At 34.1% G+C, this 21,977-nt stretch overlaps 1 protein-coding gene and 2 non-coding genes across 3 annotated transcripts; 1 reads left to right on the forward strand and 2 right to left on the reverse strand.

Moving 5' to 3' along the window:
• Window positions 1-1,473: 1,473 nt before the first annotated feature.
• TRNAA-AGC (transfer RNA alanine (anticodon AGC)) lies at window positions 1,474-1,546 on the reverse strand. Its single transcript has one exon. It is a non-coding gene; the product is annotated as a tRNA-Ala (tRNA).
• A 2,457-nt stretch (window positions 1,547-4,003) lies between these two features.
• Window positions 4,004-5,632, reverse strand: LOC130962243 (zinc finger protein JACKDAW-like). The gene has a single exon (XM_057888400.1). The coding sequence runs from the start codon at window positions 5,569-5,571 to the stop codon at window positions 4,210-4,212; it is 1,362 nt and encodes a 453-aa protein (XP_057744383.1). The 5' UTR covers window positions 5,572-5,632; the 3' UTR covers window positions 4,004-4,209.
• Window positions 5,633-19,376: 13,744 nt separating this feature from the next.
• TRNAV-AAC (transfer RNA valine (anticodon AAC)) lies at window positions 19,377-19,450 on the forward strand. Its single transcript has one exon. It is a non-coding gene; the product is annotated as a tRNA-Val (tRNA).
• Window positions 19,451-21,977: the final 2,527 nt, after the last annotated feature.

The raw sequence follows: 21,977 nt of genomic DNA on the forward strand, positions 1-21,977 counted from the left end.
CATCAGTTTCGAGTTCCGATGGAGTTACCTGATGAGTAATATGAATGGGAAGGTTAGTTTGGAGACCTAAGAGAAGCTTTTGTTGCTGTGTGCCACCCTGACCAACGATCTTGTTCATTAGGAATTGAAATTCCCTTTATTTGTCTGAAAAACAACAGAAGATAGAAGACATTTTGCATTGTTTTGGTGGATACAAAAAAGCGCCGTTTGTGTAATGTATAAACTATGAACTGTCTCCTCTGGTAACCTCAAGTTCTCAACTGTCAACTCAATCTCTTCTCTTTCTCCCTAGCTCAGCCACTCACTGCACGCTCACCACTCTCCCGCTGGATTAACTGCCTCTTCCCCGCGCCATGGCTGGCGTAGTCGCGTCTGCCTCCTCTGCAATCTCTGCTTTGCTCCTCTTCGAAGCTCTCTCTCTATCTCTCTCGCCTGCTTGCCGTCACCGTTGGCTCCTATGCCTCGTCCCCACACCGCTTGTCTTACTTCCTCTATGTGTCTTCTTCCTCTGCTAACGATTCCTCCTCGTTCCTCCGTCACTATCTTCTTGCTTCTGCTTCTGCAGTGTGGGTGAGTTCACTGACTTCACTCTTCACTGAGTTGGGTTTTTTTTCAGTTTTTATTCTATAAACTTATTATACCGAGTTTTTTCAATTTTAAATTTTGATGTAATCAGTTATTATTGATTAGAATTAGATAATTGGTTCATTGCTTGCAGCCGCAGTTTCTGTTCATCGTCATGAATCGATGAAATACACGTTCAACTTCGTGTTTCTTTTTTTTTTTTTAATTGACTTAATTTTGATGTGTTTTTAGTTTCAAGATTAACCGCTAAATGCTTATTAGTTATTAATGTTCAGATTCAATCATTCATTTGGAGTGTCAAGACTGAAGATTGAATTCACATTTCTCGTTTTGGCAATGCTTGATTCAGTGTTTCCACGTTGTTTTGAAAGATACATGTACTAGTGCTGCTCTGCAGTGATGCGCTCATTCATCTCTCTCTCTGTCTCTCTCTGTTATTTATGCTATTGATTGTAGTGTGCTTTCTCTAAGTTCAATCTATGTCTCATTGGCTGAATGTGAATTCGAGGAATTAATTTTTACGTGTATATACTATATACACATACGTAACATGTATCTATTAATTTCTCTATAAAATTGTATCATGGGTAGTCCTTACAACAAGTGGATAATTTCACTGGCTAATGAACGCAAGACTCACCCAAGACCGTCAAACATAGGGCTCGTCATAAATGCTTTGTGACTACTCATGTTCATAAGCAAAGCCCAGAAAGAACCTCTGCGAATCTCTGCAATTCCACTTTGCTCCCATCCCATGTCTGCTCTTTCTTCTTCATTTGCCAAATACAGTACAATTACAAACCACCCAAGCTTGATTATACCACCCGTTTGTTTTTGACTCAACATGAACAAGTCGCATCATCAGTATAGAAAAGATGAAAATAAAAATGGAGATGCGGGGTATCGATCCCCGTACCTCTCGCATGCTAAGCGAGCGCTCTACCATCTGAGCTACATCCCCATGACTACTTAATTTATCGAGTTTTCACTTACCATTCTACTATTCAAACTTTATTATTATTATTATTATTACAAAAATAGAAGAGTTTTATTTCTTATTATTTGGTTATGATAATCTAAACAGCAAGTAGTTATGGTGGTCAGTGTCTAGTGTAGATAGACATGCATAACATCAATCAGTAATGATTTACTGGTATTTGCATCGTTTTCGGGACTATTCAATCCAAATTGGAAAGACTCAGACACACACTTTATAGTTACTGTGTATGCAGAGAGCTACAAGCATTAGACGATAGTAACCACGAACTGTCAAAGCAAAGAAGCAGTAGCGTCAAATTCAATCGCTTTGACCACGAATTCAGCTGACCTTGATTTTCAACTAACAAGGTCTAGTGGTAATTATACTAGGAATAATTAAAATATGATTTTCAGTTAGCTTATTATTAGCTACAACTACTACTAGCATGGTGTAGTTGATGACACTTGACAAATCAAAATCAAATTAAAGGAATTACTTTCACTGTTTCAATAGTGTCCTTGGCCTTGCCATCGTTACGAGAGAATCAGGGTGTATGTACCATTTAAAAGCCAGTCTGGCACCTACATTGTAGATTCTCCCAAGCTAGTAACTTAAAAAGTACATACTCTGCTGTGTCTTTCTTCACTTCCTATCTACCACAAATAATGCTTAATTGAAATGCATAATAATAAGTGATCTGCTAGTTATAATTTAGTCTAATTATGTCTATAAATCGAAATTTAAACACAATAATAAATATGATTTATCTTCAATTAAAGAAAATTTTGTTGATAAATACTTCAACTTCTATAAAAAAAAAGTAACATTTTATAAATATCAAATTCTGTAAAAGATACACTACTTATTCTAAATAATATCATATTCATCTTCTCCTCTTACTAATTTGAGGGTTAGAGTACTTTTACAAGTGTTTTCGCCAACTTTCTCCATCTCAAGCGAAAACAAGCTCAATTCCTGAATAAGACAAGTTATACTTCAAATCCGAATTACCACACAGAAATAATAAGTATACATTCACTAAGTTTCTAAATATTAATATTTATCAACTTTTATAATATATATATATATATATATATATATATATATATATATATATATATATATATATATTCCAATACTATTTTAAGAATAATTAATGGATGAAAAAAAAAAAGAAAAAAATAATACTTTTTACAATACCCTTAACCTGCTGCTTGTGAAATAGGACAAATGTGATCTATATACTAAAGTACTTTACTCGGGGAATATCTAAAAAATTTGTATATCTATAATTTGTCGTATGGTGGAATAATTTTTCATCTACCAGAATTGGTGATGAAAAGACCACATCACCTGAAAACACCACTGAATTATTAACAGAAAAGTTGGCAAGACATATCCAAAGGAATCAGATTGTGATAAGGTTTCAACCAGCTACGTACTGTAATAATATACTATTTCTTTTCTTCTTTCTTCCGATTAACCCCGCCATGCCAGTAGAAAAGGATTTGAATTTTGACGGTCAACACGAGAAAAGTATGTAGTACGTAACGGATTTTTTATTTTAATATGGAAGAGTGGAGAGAGTTTTACGTTAATGTTGTAAAAAATAGAGTTTTACAGTGTTATGGGGGCGCTGCTCTGTGTAAGCACAATACGCAGAACACGTATTGTACTGACAATACGCAGATTGTGTATTTACAATACGCAGACTGTGTATTGTAATTTAATATTAAAATAATACAATACGCAGTCTGCGTATTGTAATTTAATATTAAAATAATACAATACGCAATCTGTGTATTGTCTTTATAAATTAAAAAAACATTAATCTGACAATTCGCACTCTGCGAATTCTATAGCCCCCATAATTTTGTAAAACACCATAATTTCCAATATTAAAGGATTACACTCATTTTTATCCAATATCCAAAAAAATTAACCGTACGTAACATGTGTTTTTGGCGTTTCACATAAAAATTAACTAGAAATAGAATAATATACTATCTCAATGTGCTTATAAAATCAATTTCTTTTCATTTAAAAAAAATATTGTTTCCCTCCACTACTTCTCCCAACAAGTTTAGACAGAAGATAAAACAAGAATTTGGAAAAATAAAAAATAAAAAGCATATGCATGATTTGAGGGGTGTTCCCTATTCCCTTTAATTTAGTCATCTCGTTAGAGAGACATGCATATAGTAGTGGTCCCTATTCCCTACTCCCTACTACAATTAATAGGTTACACTGTGAGGAGTCTATATTTGGTCTTCTCTTCCTACCCATCATTATATTATGCTTCATGAACCTCAGCTAGCTCAATTTCTAAATAATTCTACTCTAAAAGGAAGATATGTAAGTTATCATGGCTTTGCTATTTGAACATTAACAGAATATAGACATGAGAGTGGAATAATATATATAAATAAACTAGTAGAGAAAATGTTACAAAGCTCGTAAGTCCTATTTGGTGACCATTTTAAAATAAAGATATAGAACTGTAGGTCTAAAACTTTGTATCTTACTTATATTCACCTTACTCTTATGTCCACATATTCTACACATGTTGAAGATCAGAAGAAACATTTCTAACCATGATATAACATGAAATTGATGATAGTTGCCGCAAAATAAAAAACAATTCACTAATTGGTAGTGAATTGGGTGAGCCCCATGGAAGAAGCAAACTTTGCAAGCTCTTGTGGTAGGAACTGATGAAGGCCAGCGGGTCCTTCACCAGCACCGCTGACCCCGAGAAAATCTCTCGTCAAGTTATGTTCCATCGACGCTGAGTTTGAACCGGCATGATGAGGGAGCTTCAAGTTCCCCGCAGGATCCGTGGTACTATTTTGAGCTGCAGTTTGCATAACTAGGTGATCATAAGTGTTGGAAGAATGCGTGAATGAGCTGAAGCTACTAGTTGAAGCAAAATCCCCAGCATGAGCATTATGGTTTGAATTATTAGATGATGAGGAGGTCATTACCCCAAAAGTAGCACTGAAAATGGAAGGAGTGGTGGTTGATCTTGTGGAACCCATCTGAGCTGCTTTCTGAAGAAGTGCGGTTGCTGACATGGGAGATAATTGGTTGTTATTGTTATCGGTGGTGGTGCTTTGACCGTCAGAAGTATAAATAGAAGCCAAGTTATCTGATGATGATGAAGGTCCTATTTCTGGTCTTTTTCCAATAGCAGGTAGTGAGGAGGAAGAGAGTGAAAGGTGGTTTGCACTATGACTATTGTGGGTGAAGTTATTCATTTGCACAATGTCAGGTAAAGCGAAGGAAGAAGACGCATTGTGATGATAGAGTCCGACAAGATTACTATTATTATCATGAGAGGAAGTGGCGTGTTGTTGATGATGGTTGAGCCATAGGGATAAGTTAGGGGAGTGATTGAAATGAAGAGGAGGTGGTTGTTGGGTGTGGAAATTGAGATTTGTAGTGGAGGGGGGAAGGAGAAGGGAGGAGGTCTCGAGAGCCAAAGCATCGCAGAAAGCTCTGTGGGTGATGAAGCTATCCTTCCTGGAGAAGAGGGTGCCGCAATCACATTTGTACTCGCGAGTGCCGCAGGTCTTGCTGTGAGCCTTCCAATCGGATTGGACGGCGTACTTCTTGGAGCACTTGTGGCACTTCCACTTCTTCTCGCCGTGCTTCCTGCTGAAGTGCTTCTTGATGCCGGTGAGGTCACCCAGGGCCCTGGAGGCGTCGTGGTGGACGCAGCTCTTCTCCGGGCAGATGTACACCTTCTTCCTCACGGGCTCCTTGTTGGATCTCTGCCTCAGCTTCCATGGCAGGTTGTGTCCCCTCCTGTGCAGCTGAAGGTTCTGGTCCCTCTGGAACCCTTTGTTGCATATCTCGCATATGAACCTGTTTGTGGCCATTAGCGTCTTGGGCGACAGCGCTATTACCTCCGCTTCCGGGTCTGGTGTTCCTGGATGGTTTCTCTTTTTCTTCTGGATTACTCCTCCTTCTTCACTCCCTTTATTATTAGGGTTAGGGTTCATCATTTCAGCTTCAGGGATGGGAACCTAATAAGTGAACACAGATATATGTATATATATTACTCACTGCCTCTTTCTCGATTTTAATTTTGGATGCTTCTCTCTTTCTCATCACTGCTATATATCCTCAAAGACGCTGACACCCATATATCTTCCTGGCCCACCCCTGTACTCGCAATTCATACTTTCTCATGTATGTCTATGTCTATGTGTATATAAATAATTAAGGTGTCAAACAACAAACAAGGCACATAATAAGAAATGAAATCGAGTATAAAACTAGCTATAGTATGGTATTTCACACACACACACACACAATTAATGTGAAATAGTAATGTGTCTTTGTGTTTGAGACTTGAGAGGGGCTGCCTTTTCGCCTACTAAACAATAATGAATAATAATATTTGAATATGTTGGGGAATTGTTGTATACTCTATATATGTCAATTGCTTGCTTATTATAATATTAATAAAAGGCTTTTAAAGTACTAAACCTTTTCTTAAAGGATGAATATCTCGAGAGGTGAATCATAGTAGTAGACTAGCTGGTAGATGTGTGTTTGACTCCTTGTGTTGTGTATGTAGGAAATCAAGGTTCAAAATATTGTTGCGTGCCTCTTCGCAAGAAAAAAGTCTCTTGCCTTTTATTTCACACTTTATCAGCTCTGCCCTCTGGAATCATTAAGCCATAATTACGGCGACCAACACTACCTTTCTTATTGTCATGCTAGCTTAGAGATTAGATTAAATCAGTCAACAGAGAAAGAGAGAGGCACCCTCAGATGACGATCCAGGGTCAGAGATATATCAGATTTTCAATGCAACGTTATTTCTCTCGTCTTTCTAACGGAAATTTTTTCTTGTATATATAGGGTCCTTCTTTAATCATTTCTGTATCTGTAAAATTAAATATAAAAATCTTATTTTATTTGGATTTTGAGATTAAATCTACTCAGATTTTTTATGTTATAATTGTACGTGTTATCCATTTCAAATATTAAGGTATGCCTAGGCCATATCTCTATTTGTGTTGTATGATAATGTAGCAAATAGGAAGGTTTGTAACATAATGTATGTATATATATATGTGTATTTGAAAACCTTTTTCGTAGGTGTATAGTATTAGTGAAATAATTGATGTTTATTTGTAGATATAATATAATAATGAGGGTGTGTAGGAGGGTTCTCGTTTTCCAAAGCAAGTAAGGTGATAGGACCGTCCGTGATACCCCTGTCAGTGTGTGTGTGTGAGAGAGAGTAGGGGACCCCACAAAAATATTAGTGTGGGGACACCTTTCATCAGCCACCGTCCAATGAACTGCTAATGCTATACCCATCCATGTTCTACCTACACTCTCATAAGTCTAATGCTAACACCACTCAAATTAAGAACTAATATGTATGTATATCTTCACATTTTCATTTAAATTAAAGTCAACAAGTCTATTATAAAAAAAATTAAAAATATTGAAAAATGAAAAAAATAATGTAATCATTTTATGACAAGTCATATATATGTTGAAAAGTCTTTTTTTTTTTTTTTAACTTGTAGTATAGTACAGTTAGTTTGCTAGCATCTTCAGGTACAGAAGGGAAGTGCAAGTGCAGCTAACGAAAGAGAAAGAGAATCTAAGGTTATAAATATAAAAGAAGTATATGTCATTAAGAAGACAGGTATAACAAGTAAAGAAGTAGCTATCCCTCCACATAGAACGTAACAAGACACTAATTTGTTGATATGTAGGTAGATGTACACGCATACAATTTACGTTAGGTTTGCAAGGAAACGTGCATGTCTGAGAATATATATGATGGTATGTATTGAATGATATATTGTTTGGTCATGACGATGAAGACGTTACTTATTAGCTTCCATAAAGCCTAAGCTTGCTGGTGGGATGCCCCTCCTACTTTGTAGCACAGCACTGTCTTAACTCTGCTACTTGTGATGATTGTGATATATGTATGCACATAATTTATTACCCCTTTTTTTTTTAATTTTAGTATCAATCCATCATTTTAATTTGCTTGTGAATAATAATAAAAAGGTGGATATTATCAAAAATTTTATAATTATTTTTATGTGAAGATGTTTTTTTTATCATTAGATAATAAATTATAGGATTTAATTTTAATATATGTTATAAAGATATTTTTTTTTTTAAATGTAACTAAATAAACAAAGCATGTTTTTAATGTAAAGATTTTCATAAGAAAATAGTTTTAACATTTTCTAATAAGAATAATGTATAAATTATTGTAAAAAGGAATATTTCCAACTAACCACTTACTTAAGGATAGATCTGATCTGAGGATTGCTTGAGTGACGAAGACATTTTACCTCACATACACAGTATAGCAGTGTCCACTCCCTTCCATTATTGATGATGAGATATATAACTACATGACGATATCATCACCAATCCAAGACCAATATATAATAATTTATCCATTTAGTTATTGTTTCTTTTAATTTGTTGGGCTCGCTAGCTAGAATTATTAATTGATCCAATCCAGCTTCAACTATACTATATATATCTACTTTAATTATAGTTTATACCAAATAATAATTATTATGCATTAAAATTCTCTGGGTAATGGAATCATTTTGTAGTGGAAATCTATAGATCATGGCATTGTCTATTTTAGTTCTCTGCCCAGTTCAGTCACGTGACTAAGGTTTACATATATAGCTTTGATATTTTTTGTATATTCCGATTCCTCGGCATAACTTTTTCGGTGTCTATCACCAACAACCCTATATATACTGCACTGCCTGCGTGTCTCATGTATGTGTGATCGAAATTTGGCATCATCACAACAACATTGACCTTTTTCATTCCCATCTCAACTAAGCCTATTTCCATTTCCATTAGGGTCAATAATTAATATGAGTGAGGATTGATACATATACTATATATTCCATAGGCGGCACCATTGTATCTCAAAGGACCTTAAATTTTCTCATTCATCTCCAATCGGATCCTTCTTATTCCACTTGGTCCATATGCACAATTAACATAGATTATGACTTTATTTACCGTCCTAACAAGCATAAGCCTAATATTTTTAAATAACCAACTAACACAAGGACCATTCTATGTTGTTCATACCCCTTTTTGAAGAATAATTCACATTCATATAAACATGAAGAAGAATATTTATGTTATCTATATATAGCTCATCAGCTAGTTTTTTGAGACCATATATATGATATCTACATACGTAATTAGTCTGGCCCCATTTAATCTAATCAATGGTTTAGAAAGAGATACAGCTAGCTAGCACTGCCACTGTACATATATATATATACATGTTCACACATTTGATGAAGCTGTCAATTATGATATGATTGTTGTTCTTACCAAACTTTTATCGTGCTATACAAAATATATTTAAAGCTATGGTCCATGGACTAGTAGCTCGCTCTATATATACTCAATTTACTCAGTTTGTTATCAGTAGAAAAAGACTTTGACAAGTGCAATTTTAACTCAATCACAAATTGGTAAAAAATTTTCAAAGTAATTAAGATTGCATCATCAACTGTTGGGACCTTGACAAGCTACTGGAATTGGCTAGGAACATATTTTAGGCGTGAAAGCTAACAATCAAATTAAACCAAATAAGTAGTGAATAATTCAGTTAGATCGATATAGAATATAATTAATTGGTCAACCAAGGTTAGCTTATTCTAGATAATAAAGTATATATATTCTATAAATTTAAACGGGGAATGCTAGGGGCAAAAAATTTGCAAGTGTCCTTTAAGTTGTTATTGAAACTGGAGTATTGTATTATTTATTAATTTGATGGAATAATATATATTAAACCACTTAAATTTTGAAACTAAAATTAATATATACATAGAGTATGATTAGATGATAAACCACTACAGCAGGTGTGTGGGACCAAGCTATTTGACAATAATCAGGAACTGCATGAGTAGGGCCCGGGGGAGTTACATCTTATACATTGCAAGATTATTGATTATTGGAACAATAGGGATATATATAATAATTAAATTTATAATAATTGGAGGAGAACACAATGTGTTATGTTATAAAAGTATGAGACAACTCAACTGCTTTTGGCTTGATGCATCTGGATTGTAGAGCCTCCCATTCCAATCGATCTATATCATGTGTGTTATTTCCACATCCTCATTATTTTGGTATCCAATGATCATTCTTCATCAGCTCACTACTCATCATCAGTAGACATACATTCAAAACTCCATGCATTTTCTAATTAAAATATGTCTTTGGGAGTAGGCACAGCACAGTTAAACAATAATAATGTTACGCTAATTTAAAATAATAAACATGCATGTAACGACAAAAGAGTATAATGATTTTTTTAATAATGGATTACTGTTTTCACAAACCAATTAGAAGAAATTGTAATTGAATTTGATGTTAAAGTAGTTTAAGTCCAACGAGAAACGGACACACCTTATTGCATCCATCCATGCCATGGATTCTGTTGGTTTATGGTATAAACAGAAATATTTAGGACAGAGATATAAGAAAAATACGTAGGTGAAAGGAATGAGAATCACATATTTTTACTTTACTGAAGCAGTACATTTATAGGATTTTAATCCATGACACTACCACATTACCACTAAATTAGGAAGTGGGATGAACAGAAACTGCCACATACCCACTAGATAAGGAAGTGGAATAACAAAAACTACTTTTCTCCTAAAGTGCAGGAACCACTAATTGACTAAAACAACAAACTGAAATAATAATAAAAAAACTTAATGCAGTCCAAAAGCAAATAATTAACACTCCTCCTTGCTTTAGGATCTGCAAACTCAAATTTTCTGCCTCAATAGCTCAAACTTGCTTACAGGAAGTGGCTTTGTAAACAAATCTGCCAATTGATCTTCTGACCTGCAATAAACCAAAGTTATTTCTCCATTTTGCTGCATCTCTCTTAAGAAGTAGAGCTTGATGTTAAAATGTTTAGTCTTGCCATGACACACTGGATCCTTTGAAATCGCAATTGCTGCCTGGTTGTCGATAAACACTTCTGTCTTGTGATTCTGTTGGAGATGTAAATCACATAAGATCTTTTTCAGCCACAAAACTTGATTTACAGCTGCTGTTGCTGCTATGAATTCAGATTCTGCAGTGGATTGTGCTACTGTCTCCTGCTTCTTTGTGCACCATGAAAAAACTCCTGAGCCTAAACTGAAACAATATCCGGAAGTGCTCTTCATGTCATCAATGGATCCAGCCCAGTCACTATCAGAGAATTCACACAACTTGAAATTTTGACAGCTCTCAAACTTCACACCATAATCAACAGTACCTTTAATATATCTCAATACCCTTCTTGCTGCCTTTAAATGCATTTCACTAGCACAATGCATAAATCGAGAGAGAAGACTTACAGCAAACAAAATGTCCGGCCTTGTTGCAGTGAGATACATTAAACATCCAATCAAGCTCCTGTAATAGCCTTCATCAACTTTATCAGCACCATCTTCTTTGCTCAACTTCTCCTTTTGGTTCATTGGTGTGCTAACCGCTTTGCACTCCTCCATCTGGAATTTTTTTAAGATTTCCTTAGCATATTTTTTTTGACATATGAACACATCATCCTCATTTTGTTTGATCTCAATTCCAAGAAAATAAGACATAAGACCAAGATCAGTCATTTCAAAAACTTGCATCATTTCTTGCTTGAATTCTTCAACCAAACTTGTATCATCTCCAGTTACTAAAAGATCATCAACATAGAGGGAAACTATGAGAAAAATTTTTCCCTTATGTTTTACATAAAGAGTGACCTCAGACAAGCTTTTTACAAAGCCTATGCTCAATAGGTGTTCATTTATCCTACTGTACCAAGCTCTTGGTGCTTGTTTTAATCCATAAAGGGCTTTTTTTAGTAGATAGACTTTATCTTCTTCTCCATGCATAACAAATCCCTCTGGCTACTCCACATATATCTCTTCTTGTAAAACTCCATTTAAAAAAGCTGATTTGACATCTAAATGGAATACTTTCCAGCCTTGTTGAGCAGCAACTGCTAACACCAATCTAATTGTATCTAATCTGGACACTGGTGCAAACGTGTCAGAATAATCAACACCAAAAATTTGTGCATACCCTTTTACTACAAGTCTGGCCTTGTATTTATTGATAGAGCAATCCGCATTAAGCTTTGTTCTGAACACCCATTTAACTCCAATAACTTTTCTGTCTTGAGGCTTGTCAACCTTTTCCCATGTGTTATTTTTTTGAATCATTGAAATCTCATCCTCCATTGCCTTTTTCCATTTTGGATCCTTGAGTGCTTCTTCACAGCAACTAGGTTCGCATACTGCTACATTGCATCTTTGATAAATGTCTGACAGCAGTCTTGTGCCTCTGATGGGATGATTATCTTCTAATTCATTTTGACACAACTCTGTTGTTTGGTTTCCGCCATAATCATCTTCAATATTGTTACAAGGTCCAATTGTTTTTCGTGGGTTCTTCCAATCCCATTGTTGATCTTCATTGAAATGCACATCCCTAGACACAGTCAACTTTTCAGATTGAGGATGATACACTTTGTAGGCTTTTGAAACAGAACTATAACCCACAAAAATACCCGGAATTGCTTTCTTGTCAAGCTTGTCGCGCTTAACCTGTGGAACATGTGCAAAACAAACACAACCAAACACTTTAAGAAAGGTTAGTGAAGGCTTATATCCATACCAAGCCTCAAAAGGAGTTTTGTCTTTCAAAGCCTTGGATGGAAGTCGATTTTGAAGAAAAACGGCTGTGTTGGCCGCTTCAGCCCAAAATTCTTTAGGCAATTCCTTCTCATGCAGCATGCATCTGGCCATCTCCATTACTGATCTATTTCTCCTTTCACTAACTCCATTTTGCTCTGGAGTGTATGGGGTTGTGAGTTGATGTACAATACCAGCTTCTTCACAAAATTGATCAAATTGTGTTGAGGTGTACTCCTTCCCATTATCTGATCTTAGAAATTGTATCTTGCACCCACTTTGAGTTTCCACCATATTCTTGAACTTTACAAAGACTCCAGCCACTTCATGCTTGAATTTCAAGAAAAAAATCCAGCACATTCTTGTAAAATCATCTATGAAAAGAATAAAGTATAGACTACCTTGTAACGATGGAGTTCTTTGAGGTCCTGCCACATCAGTGTGGATGAGTTGCAGCTTTTGAGAGGCTCTCCAAACTATTTTGGGAAATGACACTCTGTTTTATTTACCAAATTGACAGGCATTACAATTTGGCAAATGATCAGAGAGTATTGGTAGACCTTCAATCATATCTTTCCTCTTCATGTTCAGCATCCTTTGAATATGACAGTGACCAAGTCGCTTATGCCAGAGTTCAGTGGGACTGACTTGGGTGATGTAAGCTGTCTGCTCCTCCACAATTGGATCAAATGAGAAGCTTTTTCCTCTCATTTTAACCCTTAAAATCTCCCGACCGGTAGTGTCAAAGATAAGACAATGTAGATTTTCGAAAAAAACTTTAAATCCCTTTTCTAACAATTGACCCACACTAAGCAGATTTTGGTCAATGTCAGGCACATACAGAACATCTGAAATGGTTTTCATACCTGAGCTAGTGGAAATTACAATTGTTCCTTTTCCTTTTGCAGAAATATAGTCACCATTCCCAATTCTGACTTTTGAGAATTTAGCAGGCTTCAAATCCTTGAAAAGAGTTTTATCATATGTCATGTGATTTGTACAACCACTATCAATCAGCCAGCATTCAGAACTACTCCTTGCTGAGAGGCATGTTGCCACAAAGATTTGATCTTCTTCATTTTGCTCTACAACATTGGCATTAGCTTCATGTTGTTGAGATTTGCCTTTGCAAATTACAGCTTCATGTCCAAGCTGATTGCACTTGTTGCACTTTGCGTCTGGTCTTCTCCAACATCTGAAGGGTGGGTGACCCATTTTGCCACAATGCTCACAAGGTGGGTAATTTTTCTTTTTACCTTTGTCTTTGCTTTGGCTGCTTTGACTACTTCCAACTTCATGATGCTTGGCTGGTAAAGCACCTTCAACCACGTGATCTTGTCTCATAAGCCTTCGCTGCTCTTGGGCCTGCAAGGCATGTAACACTCCTGCTAAGGTGATTTTGGACAGATCCTTCGTATTCTCCAAAGTGGTTATTGATGCTTCATATCTCTCTGGCACTGTAACTAGAATTTTTTCCACAATTCTAGAATCAGTGAATTCAGTGCCGAGTAATCTAACTTTGTTTGCAATAGAAAGCAACCTGTCAGAGTATTCTTTGATTGTCTCAGAATCTTTCATTCTCTGCATCTCGAATTCCCTCATCAAGTTGAGCACTTGCATGCCTCGAATCCTCTCATCCCCTGCGTATTCTTCCTTTAAATAGTCCCAAATTGCTTTTGGTGTTTTGAGAGTCATGATTCTGGTGAAGATTATTGATGAAACACCAGTAAAGAGACATGATCTTGCCTTTGCCTTCCTTGTTTTTTTCTCCTTGTGCAATTTTATTTGAGCCATGGTAGGATTGTTTGGCAGCGGAGGAATTTCGATCGTAATCCTCTTCCACGGCTTCCCAAAGGTCCAATGCCTCCAAATAAGACTCCATTTTAACTGCCCAAAGGTCATAGTTTTCTCCATCAAAGGTGGGCGGAGCAATTTGTGAGAGACTTGCTTCACCTTCCATTTTCACAGGCCCCGTAAGAAGAATGCTGTGATACCAGTATGTTGGTTTATGGTATAAATAAAAATATTTAGGACAGAGATATAAGAAAAATACGTAGGTGAAAGAAATGGGAATCACACATTTTTACTTTACTGAAGCAGTACATTTATAGGATTTTAATCCATGACACTACCACATCACCACTAAACTAGGAAGTGGGATGAACAGAAACTGCCACATACCCACTAGATAAGGAAGTGGAATAACAAAAACTACTTTTCTCCTAAAGTGCAGGAATCACTAATTGACTAAAACAACAAACTGAAATAATAATAAAAAAACTTAATGCAGTCCAAAAGCAAATAATTAACAGATTTCCCGTCGTCCCCGCAAGCCTATTGAGATCGAATTAAGTGCCATGCATTATTTTTATTAATTTCCTTCAATTTAAGCTTAATTAGTCTTGCCTTGCAAATTTTAATTTAATTATTGACATCTGTACATAGCTCTGCTGGATTATCACTTCCAAAAATACTACAACGTTTCCATTATCGCAATACGCGTTTTTAGTGCTTTAATTTGAAAGACCCTATGGTCTATGGATTGTGTTTTGGCCAAAATATTTGCTGATTATGTGGTAGAATACTACATGAATATAATTAAGAGGGAAAGCATTCTTAATATATCTATTCCTCAGCATGTGTATGCCTCCATTATTAGATTATTATAGCTAGCATATCTCAAAGACTATTACTCAAATTTTGTGTGTATATATTTATGATGTATGCAGTGTAGCACAAAATGCGGAACCATGGTAATGGAGTTAGTAACAGTCCAAGAAAATCAAATCTTACTATCTGTATATTATTCAAATAAGAGAAAGTCTACGGTCATCATTTTTATTGAAATTTGGCTCGCACTTAATCATCAAAAGTAAATTGAATAATTTTACACCATTAAAAATGTTGATGATGACTAATTGATGGCTATACATCACAAATTCTGTTGGTCCCTAACATTTTTCATTATTATTATTTTTATTATTAATTATAAAGCTTCATGATTCAGGTCCAAATTTCTAGGGGGGCGAAACTGGGTAAATCTCCAAAGTCCAAACAAACACAAATACATGATCTCGTGCATTCTGAAATTTGTGAGTTTAATTATTAGACATTTATTCCAGAACCAAACATATATAGAAACACTACTGTATTATGCAGAATCTTCAGAAACCGACCCCATCCCCATTGATTTACTGTCCTCACACGGTCACACATGTTCCCTTTGCAAATATATATATATATTATCAGAAACCTCTACGAATCTTGAGAGAGAGATATTAATAAACGAATTTATTGTTTCATTTGATGCAGTATAGCTTTCCGTTGAATCAATTTCGTTTCCCATATATATATGTAGAGCTCTATGTTCATATATAAAATTGTGATCAAATAATTACATTTGAGTTAGATCATACTATGCATATTGTAAAGAAGAAATAATAGGCTTAGTTTAATTATAGGATGGAATAAACAAATACGTGTAGACAAATTTGATGATTGGATGGGGCGAATTTGATAAGAAGATTGTGCTGCTTGGATGTCTAAATTGATAAAGATATATCAGCAAGAACAGAAGAACAAACTAAAAGGAGTTTGTACCTGCTACTGTATGTAGTCTCCCTCACCCAAAAATAAAAATATAAAAATGAAAAACCACACATACATTCCTCAATCCTCAGTTTGCGTTGTGTCATGGACCCACAGCCACTGGGCACTCCTAATTTGTCTCATTATTGTGTGTTAGTTATTGCTTTATTTTTTATTTTTTAAAATTAGGAGTGAAATTCAAATTTAAAATCTCTAAATGAAGAAGTAAAATTATGTCATTTAAATTATAATTTAATATACACATCTTTTCTGTTTTTTATTATTATTATTATTATTTTTTTACCTATGGCAAGTCACTTGAACAAAAGAAGGATATGATAATATATATTCATGTCGGTGAAAATTCAGGTGAAGTCGACTTCATGTGAAGTTGATATCTGAAAATTGTTAGATGAAAATTTAGTCAAATCAGTCAAATCATCTAACGACTCTCAAGTATTAATTTCACGTAAAGTCAACTGTACTTGAATTTCCACCGTTCATGCCACATCCACAGCCACGTGCGTATAGTTTCATTTGATGCTTTTAGCATCTAGATCTCCTTTTAGATCAGCAATCATTTTTCTATTATGCGAAACCGATTATATTGATGATGAGTATATAACATATAATAGCCTATAGTAGCCTTTAATTAAAAACAATTTAATTAATATATAAGTAATACTACATCAATTCATTCATATAAAAACTAGCTAGAAATTAAAACTAATAAGAATCAAATATTTGACTCCAACTATACAGTAATTATATCAACAACGCGCAATTATTAAGCACATTTAAACGAACGTGTACTTATTGGCTTGGTCCATATACACGCACATGAAAGGACTTCATTTCAATATTCCAAGTCATTCAATAATGGTATGCTTCTACACAACAACAAACAGGTATAATTGTGTGATATAATCAAGTAGCTTAGGCATTTGGTGCTCATACATATACATATAGATAGTAATAAGTATTACTAAGCTAGTACTATTTTAAAACCTGGCCTATAGCGAGCATTCATTATTATTAAAAAATATCCATTCATCGTATATATATACCAGAGATAAATTTTGTGTCTCGTCTCAAATAATTAATTTAAGAGTCTCGTTAGAAAGACAATGAGCTATTTATTTGGTTCAATATGTATTAATAATGTAAATTAAATATCATTATCTATCTCTAATTTTTAGTTGCCTTTTGTAATATCTACCCCAAATTTATTCTAAATTCTTTCACATTAACCCTTTATCACCCACCATTACCTACCCTCCAAAAAATCCCATTGTTTGTTCCGTAGAAAATCCCCTTTCTCCGCCGTCCCGCTGTGTGCGCAGCAATCTGCATTCTACCGCTCTATTTCTGCGTGACGTGTAGCTTCCGTTCCTGCCGACCAGAGCTGTCGCGCTCCGCCTCCTCGCGCCAACGCCCTCGCCGGAAGAACCTCCATCACTCCTCACGTGGCCGAACATCCGTGACCTGCAACTGTCAGCGTCGCCGACGTGAGTTGCAGCCCCGAACCCCGCGCTCGCATCATCCCAACGCTGCTGTCTGGGTCTTGTTAAATTACTCGAAGAATAAACATCCATGAAAACTGAGAAAGTGAACATCCAAAATCATACAAAAACGAACATCCAATGTGAATGTGTATAAATCATAACCAGCAATCATCGTCTACAACTAAGCACCCAAGAATAACCATCCAAGTTCACAGAGAAAGTGAACATCCGGCGACAGGAAGAATGCACAAACCGGCTGCAATGGAGGCGCTGGACGTCCAGGTTGCTGCGGTACTACGAGGTCGATTCACACAATATGCGCGTCCTCCCTACGTACGGTGGCCTGTGCGGACGACGGTGCTAGTCGGAAGAGTGTCGGCACGATGTCCGACGGCGACTGGTAACCATGACGGCACTGTACCGACTTTTGCTTTACGGAGAGAATGAGAGAAGAGTTTACACCATATCAAGAGAGAGAAATAATCCTAATTTGATTCTGACGGAAATTTTGATTTGATTTAAATTTTAAATGAAAACTACTCAAAATTAATTAATTACCATAACTACTCAAAATTAATTACTTGCCATAACTAACGGGAATCATAATTTAATTCAAATTTTAAATTAGAAACTACTCAAAATTAATTAATTGTCTCTAATTTAATTCTAATTTCAATCTTACCTCATTGTACACATTGTATAAAACATATATTGGCTCCTCATATTTTTTCTTAATTTAAAGAAATTAAAGGCCGCATTTGAATTGAATTGAATGTTCTTTTAATTCCCATTAAACAATAACACATAGATACACACACGAAAAACTATAACAACAGTTTGCAGAGTCTTTTTCTTCTTTTTCCCATAAATTCAAGATCTCATTCTATGACACTTGACTTTATAGATATGAACATTAATAAAAAGATATGTAAGACTGTGAGAGGAGGTGGGGCTAGCTTCAAATTTTCAATTGATGCATGGATTGATGGTTTCACTCATTGAAAAATTGAAATATAGAGAGAGGCATGTGTAGTTGTAACGCACAGTAGATATCAAAGCAGCTGTCCCATGCAACGAGGGGGATAAAGAAAATTGATTATGAGTTTGATTAATTCCAAGAAGAAGAAACCAAATAACAGAATCAAGTTGGTCTTATTATGTCTCGTTGGATTGCATCTATGCATGTTCCCTTTTCGTGGATTTTTGTGCAAGAGGACCATGGTATTGGTATCACATCATACCAATAATACTACCAAATACAAGCATCTCTAAACATTCTTCCCCTATGCCCATCTTTTAAGAAGGTGACAAGCAAGCAATAACTAGAACAAACAAAGTATATGACATTGAAAGGATATATTTCCATTCATTTCAAACTTTTATAGTGATTTATATATTAATGTTGCGTAATGTCTAGCTAGGCCGACTACATATATATGAACAGATCAGAAGAGAGTAGTGCATTGTATTTGTGAGTCTGTGGATCGATTAATTGCCCCTGCTAGCCAAGTTCATAATATTGATGAGAATCATGCATGTATGTTAGCAAAAGCCTATACAACAACTTTGATCATCAGTTAACACCTTAGACAATAAATAACACAGTAGCAGTTTAGATGAGCATACACGTATGTAAATGAGTAAATGTTTATAAATAATTTGCACATGTATAATTCTGCTCTAGAGTGAATTGAACATCATTATTATTTGGACAATATTCATAAACAAATTAAACTCACCATCGTTTGGACTTGGGCTATAATCACTCTTGCATTTGTTTTTTTATTCCTAGATTATTGCACGGATGACACTATTAACAAATTGGAAAAAGAAAATTGGTACCTAATTGGACCCATTCTTATTGCCACTATTTGAATATTCCATATCATTTTTTAATTATGCAAGAGATCATGACCCAAAAAAAGAAGGAACAAACAGAACTTTACAAGACTTAGAAAGAAATACCTGGCCACTTTAATACCTGGTGTCGTGGTGTAGTTGGTTATCACGTCAGTCTAACACACTGAAGGTCTCCGGTTCGAGTCCGGGCGACGCCAATTCGTTTTGAATTTATGTGCATCTTTGTGTTTTAATAAATCAAATTCAGTATATATATATATATATATATATATATATATATATGCAACTATTCTACTATTAGTTTGCACAAAATATTTTTCACTCTTATATTTGTTTCTACTTCTATTTCTTCTCATATCCTTAAAAAAAAATTACTGCTATTTTGTTCTAATTCAACATACATGACCAAAATAATGATACATGAAAAGCAAGCACTAATGACAACATGCTACGATCCATTAGGAAATCCAAATGTGACAGTCAAGGATCAAGGATTAATTCAATTTCGTAAAGCAATTCCATATTTGGTTAACAACATACTCAATTTAATTGAGTAATGTTCTTTTGAAAGGCTATCATGGATGAGTCCGTGACAATCTTATTACTTAATTAAGATGCATCGAATTATATATTGAATCATTAGTTGAGACTTTGACGTATGTATATGTTTTAGAACTTGGATAAATTTGATGGTTGTTAAGATTCGAGGCCGTGACGCTTTAACAAATTAAATCTTAAATTGTATTATGACGTGAAGAAGAGAGCTAAAGCTCGTCATTATTGCGGTATCAATTATTTTCAAACATTTAATAAGCAACATAGCACTTTCTTTCTTTTTCAAGTTTTTCGGGCAAACAAACACCTAGAGTAACTTTTTGAAAAGTTTCTAGCACCATAAGATAATGCCAACTTCAAGATTATCACTAACTATTTTTTTGGGTCTTAAAAATGAAAGATGGTCTCACATTGGCCACAAACTCTGCACAGATGTGTAATTGCTCCCTGATCTTCCTCTTATTATCTAGATTATTAACCACAACCTTATGCTTCTTGCGGTTGGTATCGTACCTGGTAAGTGTAGTTTATGTGGAGTATAGTTAGCACCACTAATATAATAATAATAATAATAATAATAATAATAATAATAATAATAATAATAATAATAATAATAAATTTAGATTAATCTAATGGTTAATTCATTAGTTGAGTTAAGTAAGTAATGTTAACAATTCAAATCTTTTCTATTGCATACAACCATCTATTAATCAACAGCAAATTTATAAATAAAATTCAAATAAAAAATAGATTAATTTTTAACTTGTTAGATTAAGAGATACCATAAATAATAATAACAAGGAATGACAACATGCAATGGTTGTCCAATTTGAGAGGTTAGAGTAGTTTCCTAACGTCTTGACTCTTTTAGTTTATTGGTGAATTATTCTGTATATTTATTATTTATATGTGTTGTTTGTTTCATATATTTTTAATATAAAATTTATATTTTAATATGTATTTCATTCGTTGGTTATATATTATATATTCTCCCCTCCCAACATACGTATAAGTATTATTCCAAAGATAATTTATGTACATATAAAAAAATTAACCTAGTTTGACATCTATTTATGATAAAATTATTGAAAAGTTTATAAATATAAGATATCTCTCACCTCAATTTTAATACGATATATTTCAGATGTTTATTTTTATTCTTTATAATAAATACTATTTTAATATTAGTATTTTTTAATAATAATTCTCCAAAAACTCAAGAATATTATTTGGTGTAAGAATAATATTTTTCATATATATCAAAGAAGTGATTACCTTAGATTGTTTGGTGAAGGTCTACTTAATAGAATGCCTTTTTAAATTATTCTTATAGTTTAAGATTTAACAAATTTTGAAAAATAAAATTAATAGAGCTAAATCAATATACTTAATTAAATTTGAGATTTATATGCTTATAAGTTTAGATAAACGTACATCTCTGTCTATTCTAACTAAGAATAAGAAAGCTTACTTATTTAAAAGAAAACAAATAATTTAATTATTCTTTATGTTATTCAAAGAATAATAATAATTTTTATTGAGGAAGAAAAAATATATTAAAATGTATTTCAATTATGATGAATAATTTCCGAATCATCTCAAATTCAATAATTTCGAATACAAGCTAACCTGTACTTTATTTTAGCATTATCCCCTCAATAACGTACTACTATATTTAAATATGAACTACTATACAAGGCATTTATATTTACGCACGCATATTTTTTTTTATATTGTTACTACAAGTTCTTTTTTTTTTTTTCATTGTAATTTTTTTTTCTTTCTTTTCCTCCTTTTCCTTTATCATCAGTTATCTCGTTGTTAAAAATAATAAATAATTCAAATTCAGATTGTGAATTGAACCATAATGAAATTGATTATTATTTTAAATCCAATCAATTAGTTGAGGTGTGGTTCGATTCTAGTTAATTTTTTTGTTAGTAGTTTATAATTTTGTAGGTAAATAATGTTTCATTGTTGATAATTTGAATTGAATGTAATGTAAAAGTTCTACATTAAAGAAAATATTTTTCTGTATTTGCAGCAAATTTGGGTGCAACACGAAGATATTTGGGTGTAACACGAAGATATTTGAGTGTATTATTTAAGATTTTTCGGTGTATGTGTGCTGATAAGTTTTGCATATTTCAAAACTCTTCCTCTTCCTCC

The sequence above is a fragment of the Arachis stenosperma genome, chromosome 2 (genome assembly GCF_014773155.1).
Source record: "Arachis stenosperma cultivar V10309 chromosome 2, arast.V10309.gnm1.PFL2, whole genome shotgun sequence".
Taxonomy (NCBI): Eukaryota; Viridiplantae; Streptophyta; class Magnoliopsida; order Fabales; family Fabaceae; genus Arachis; species Arachis stenosperma.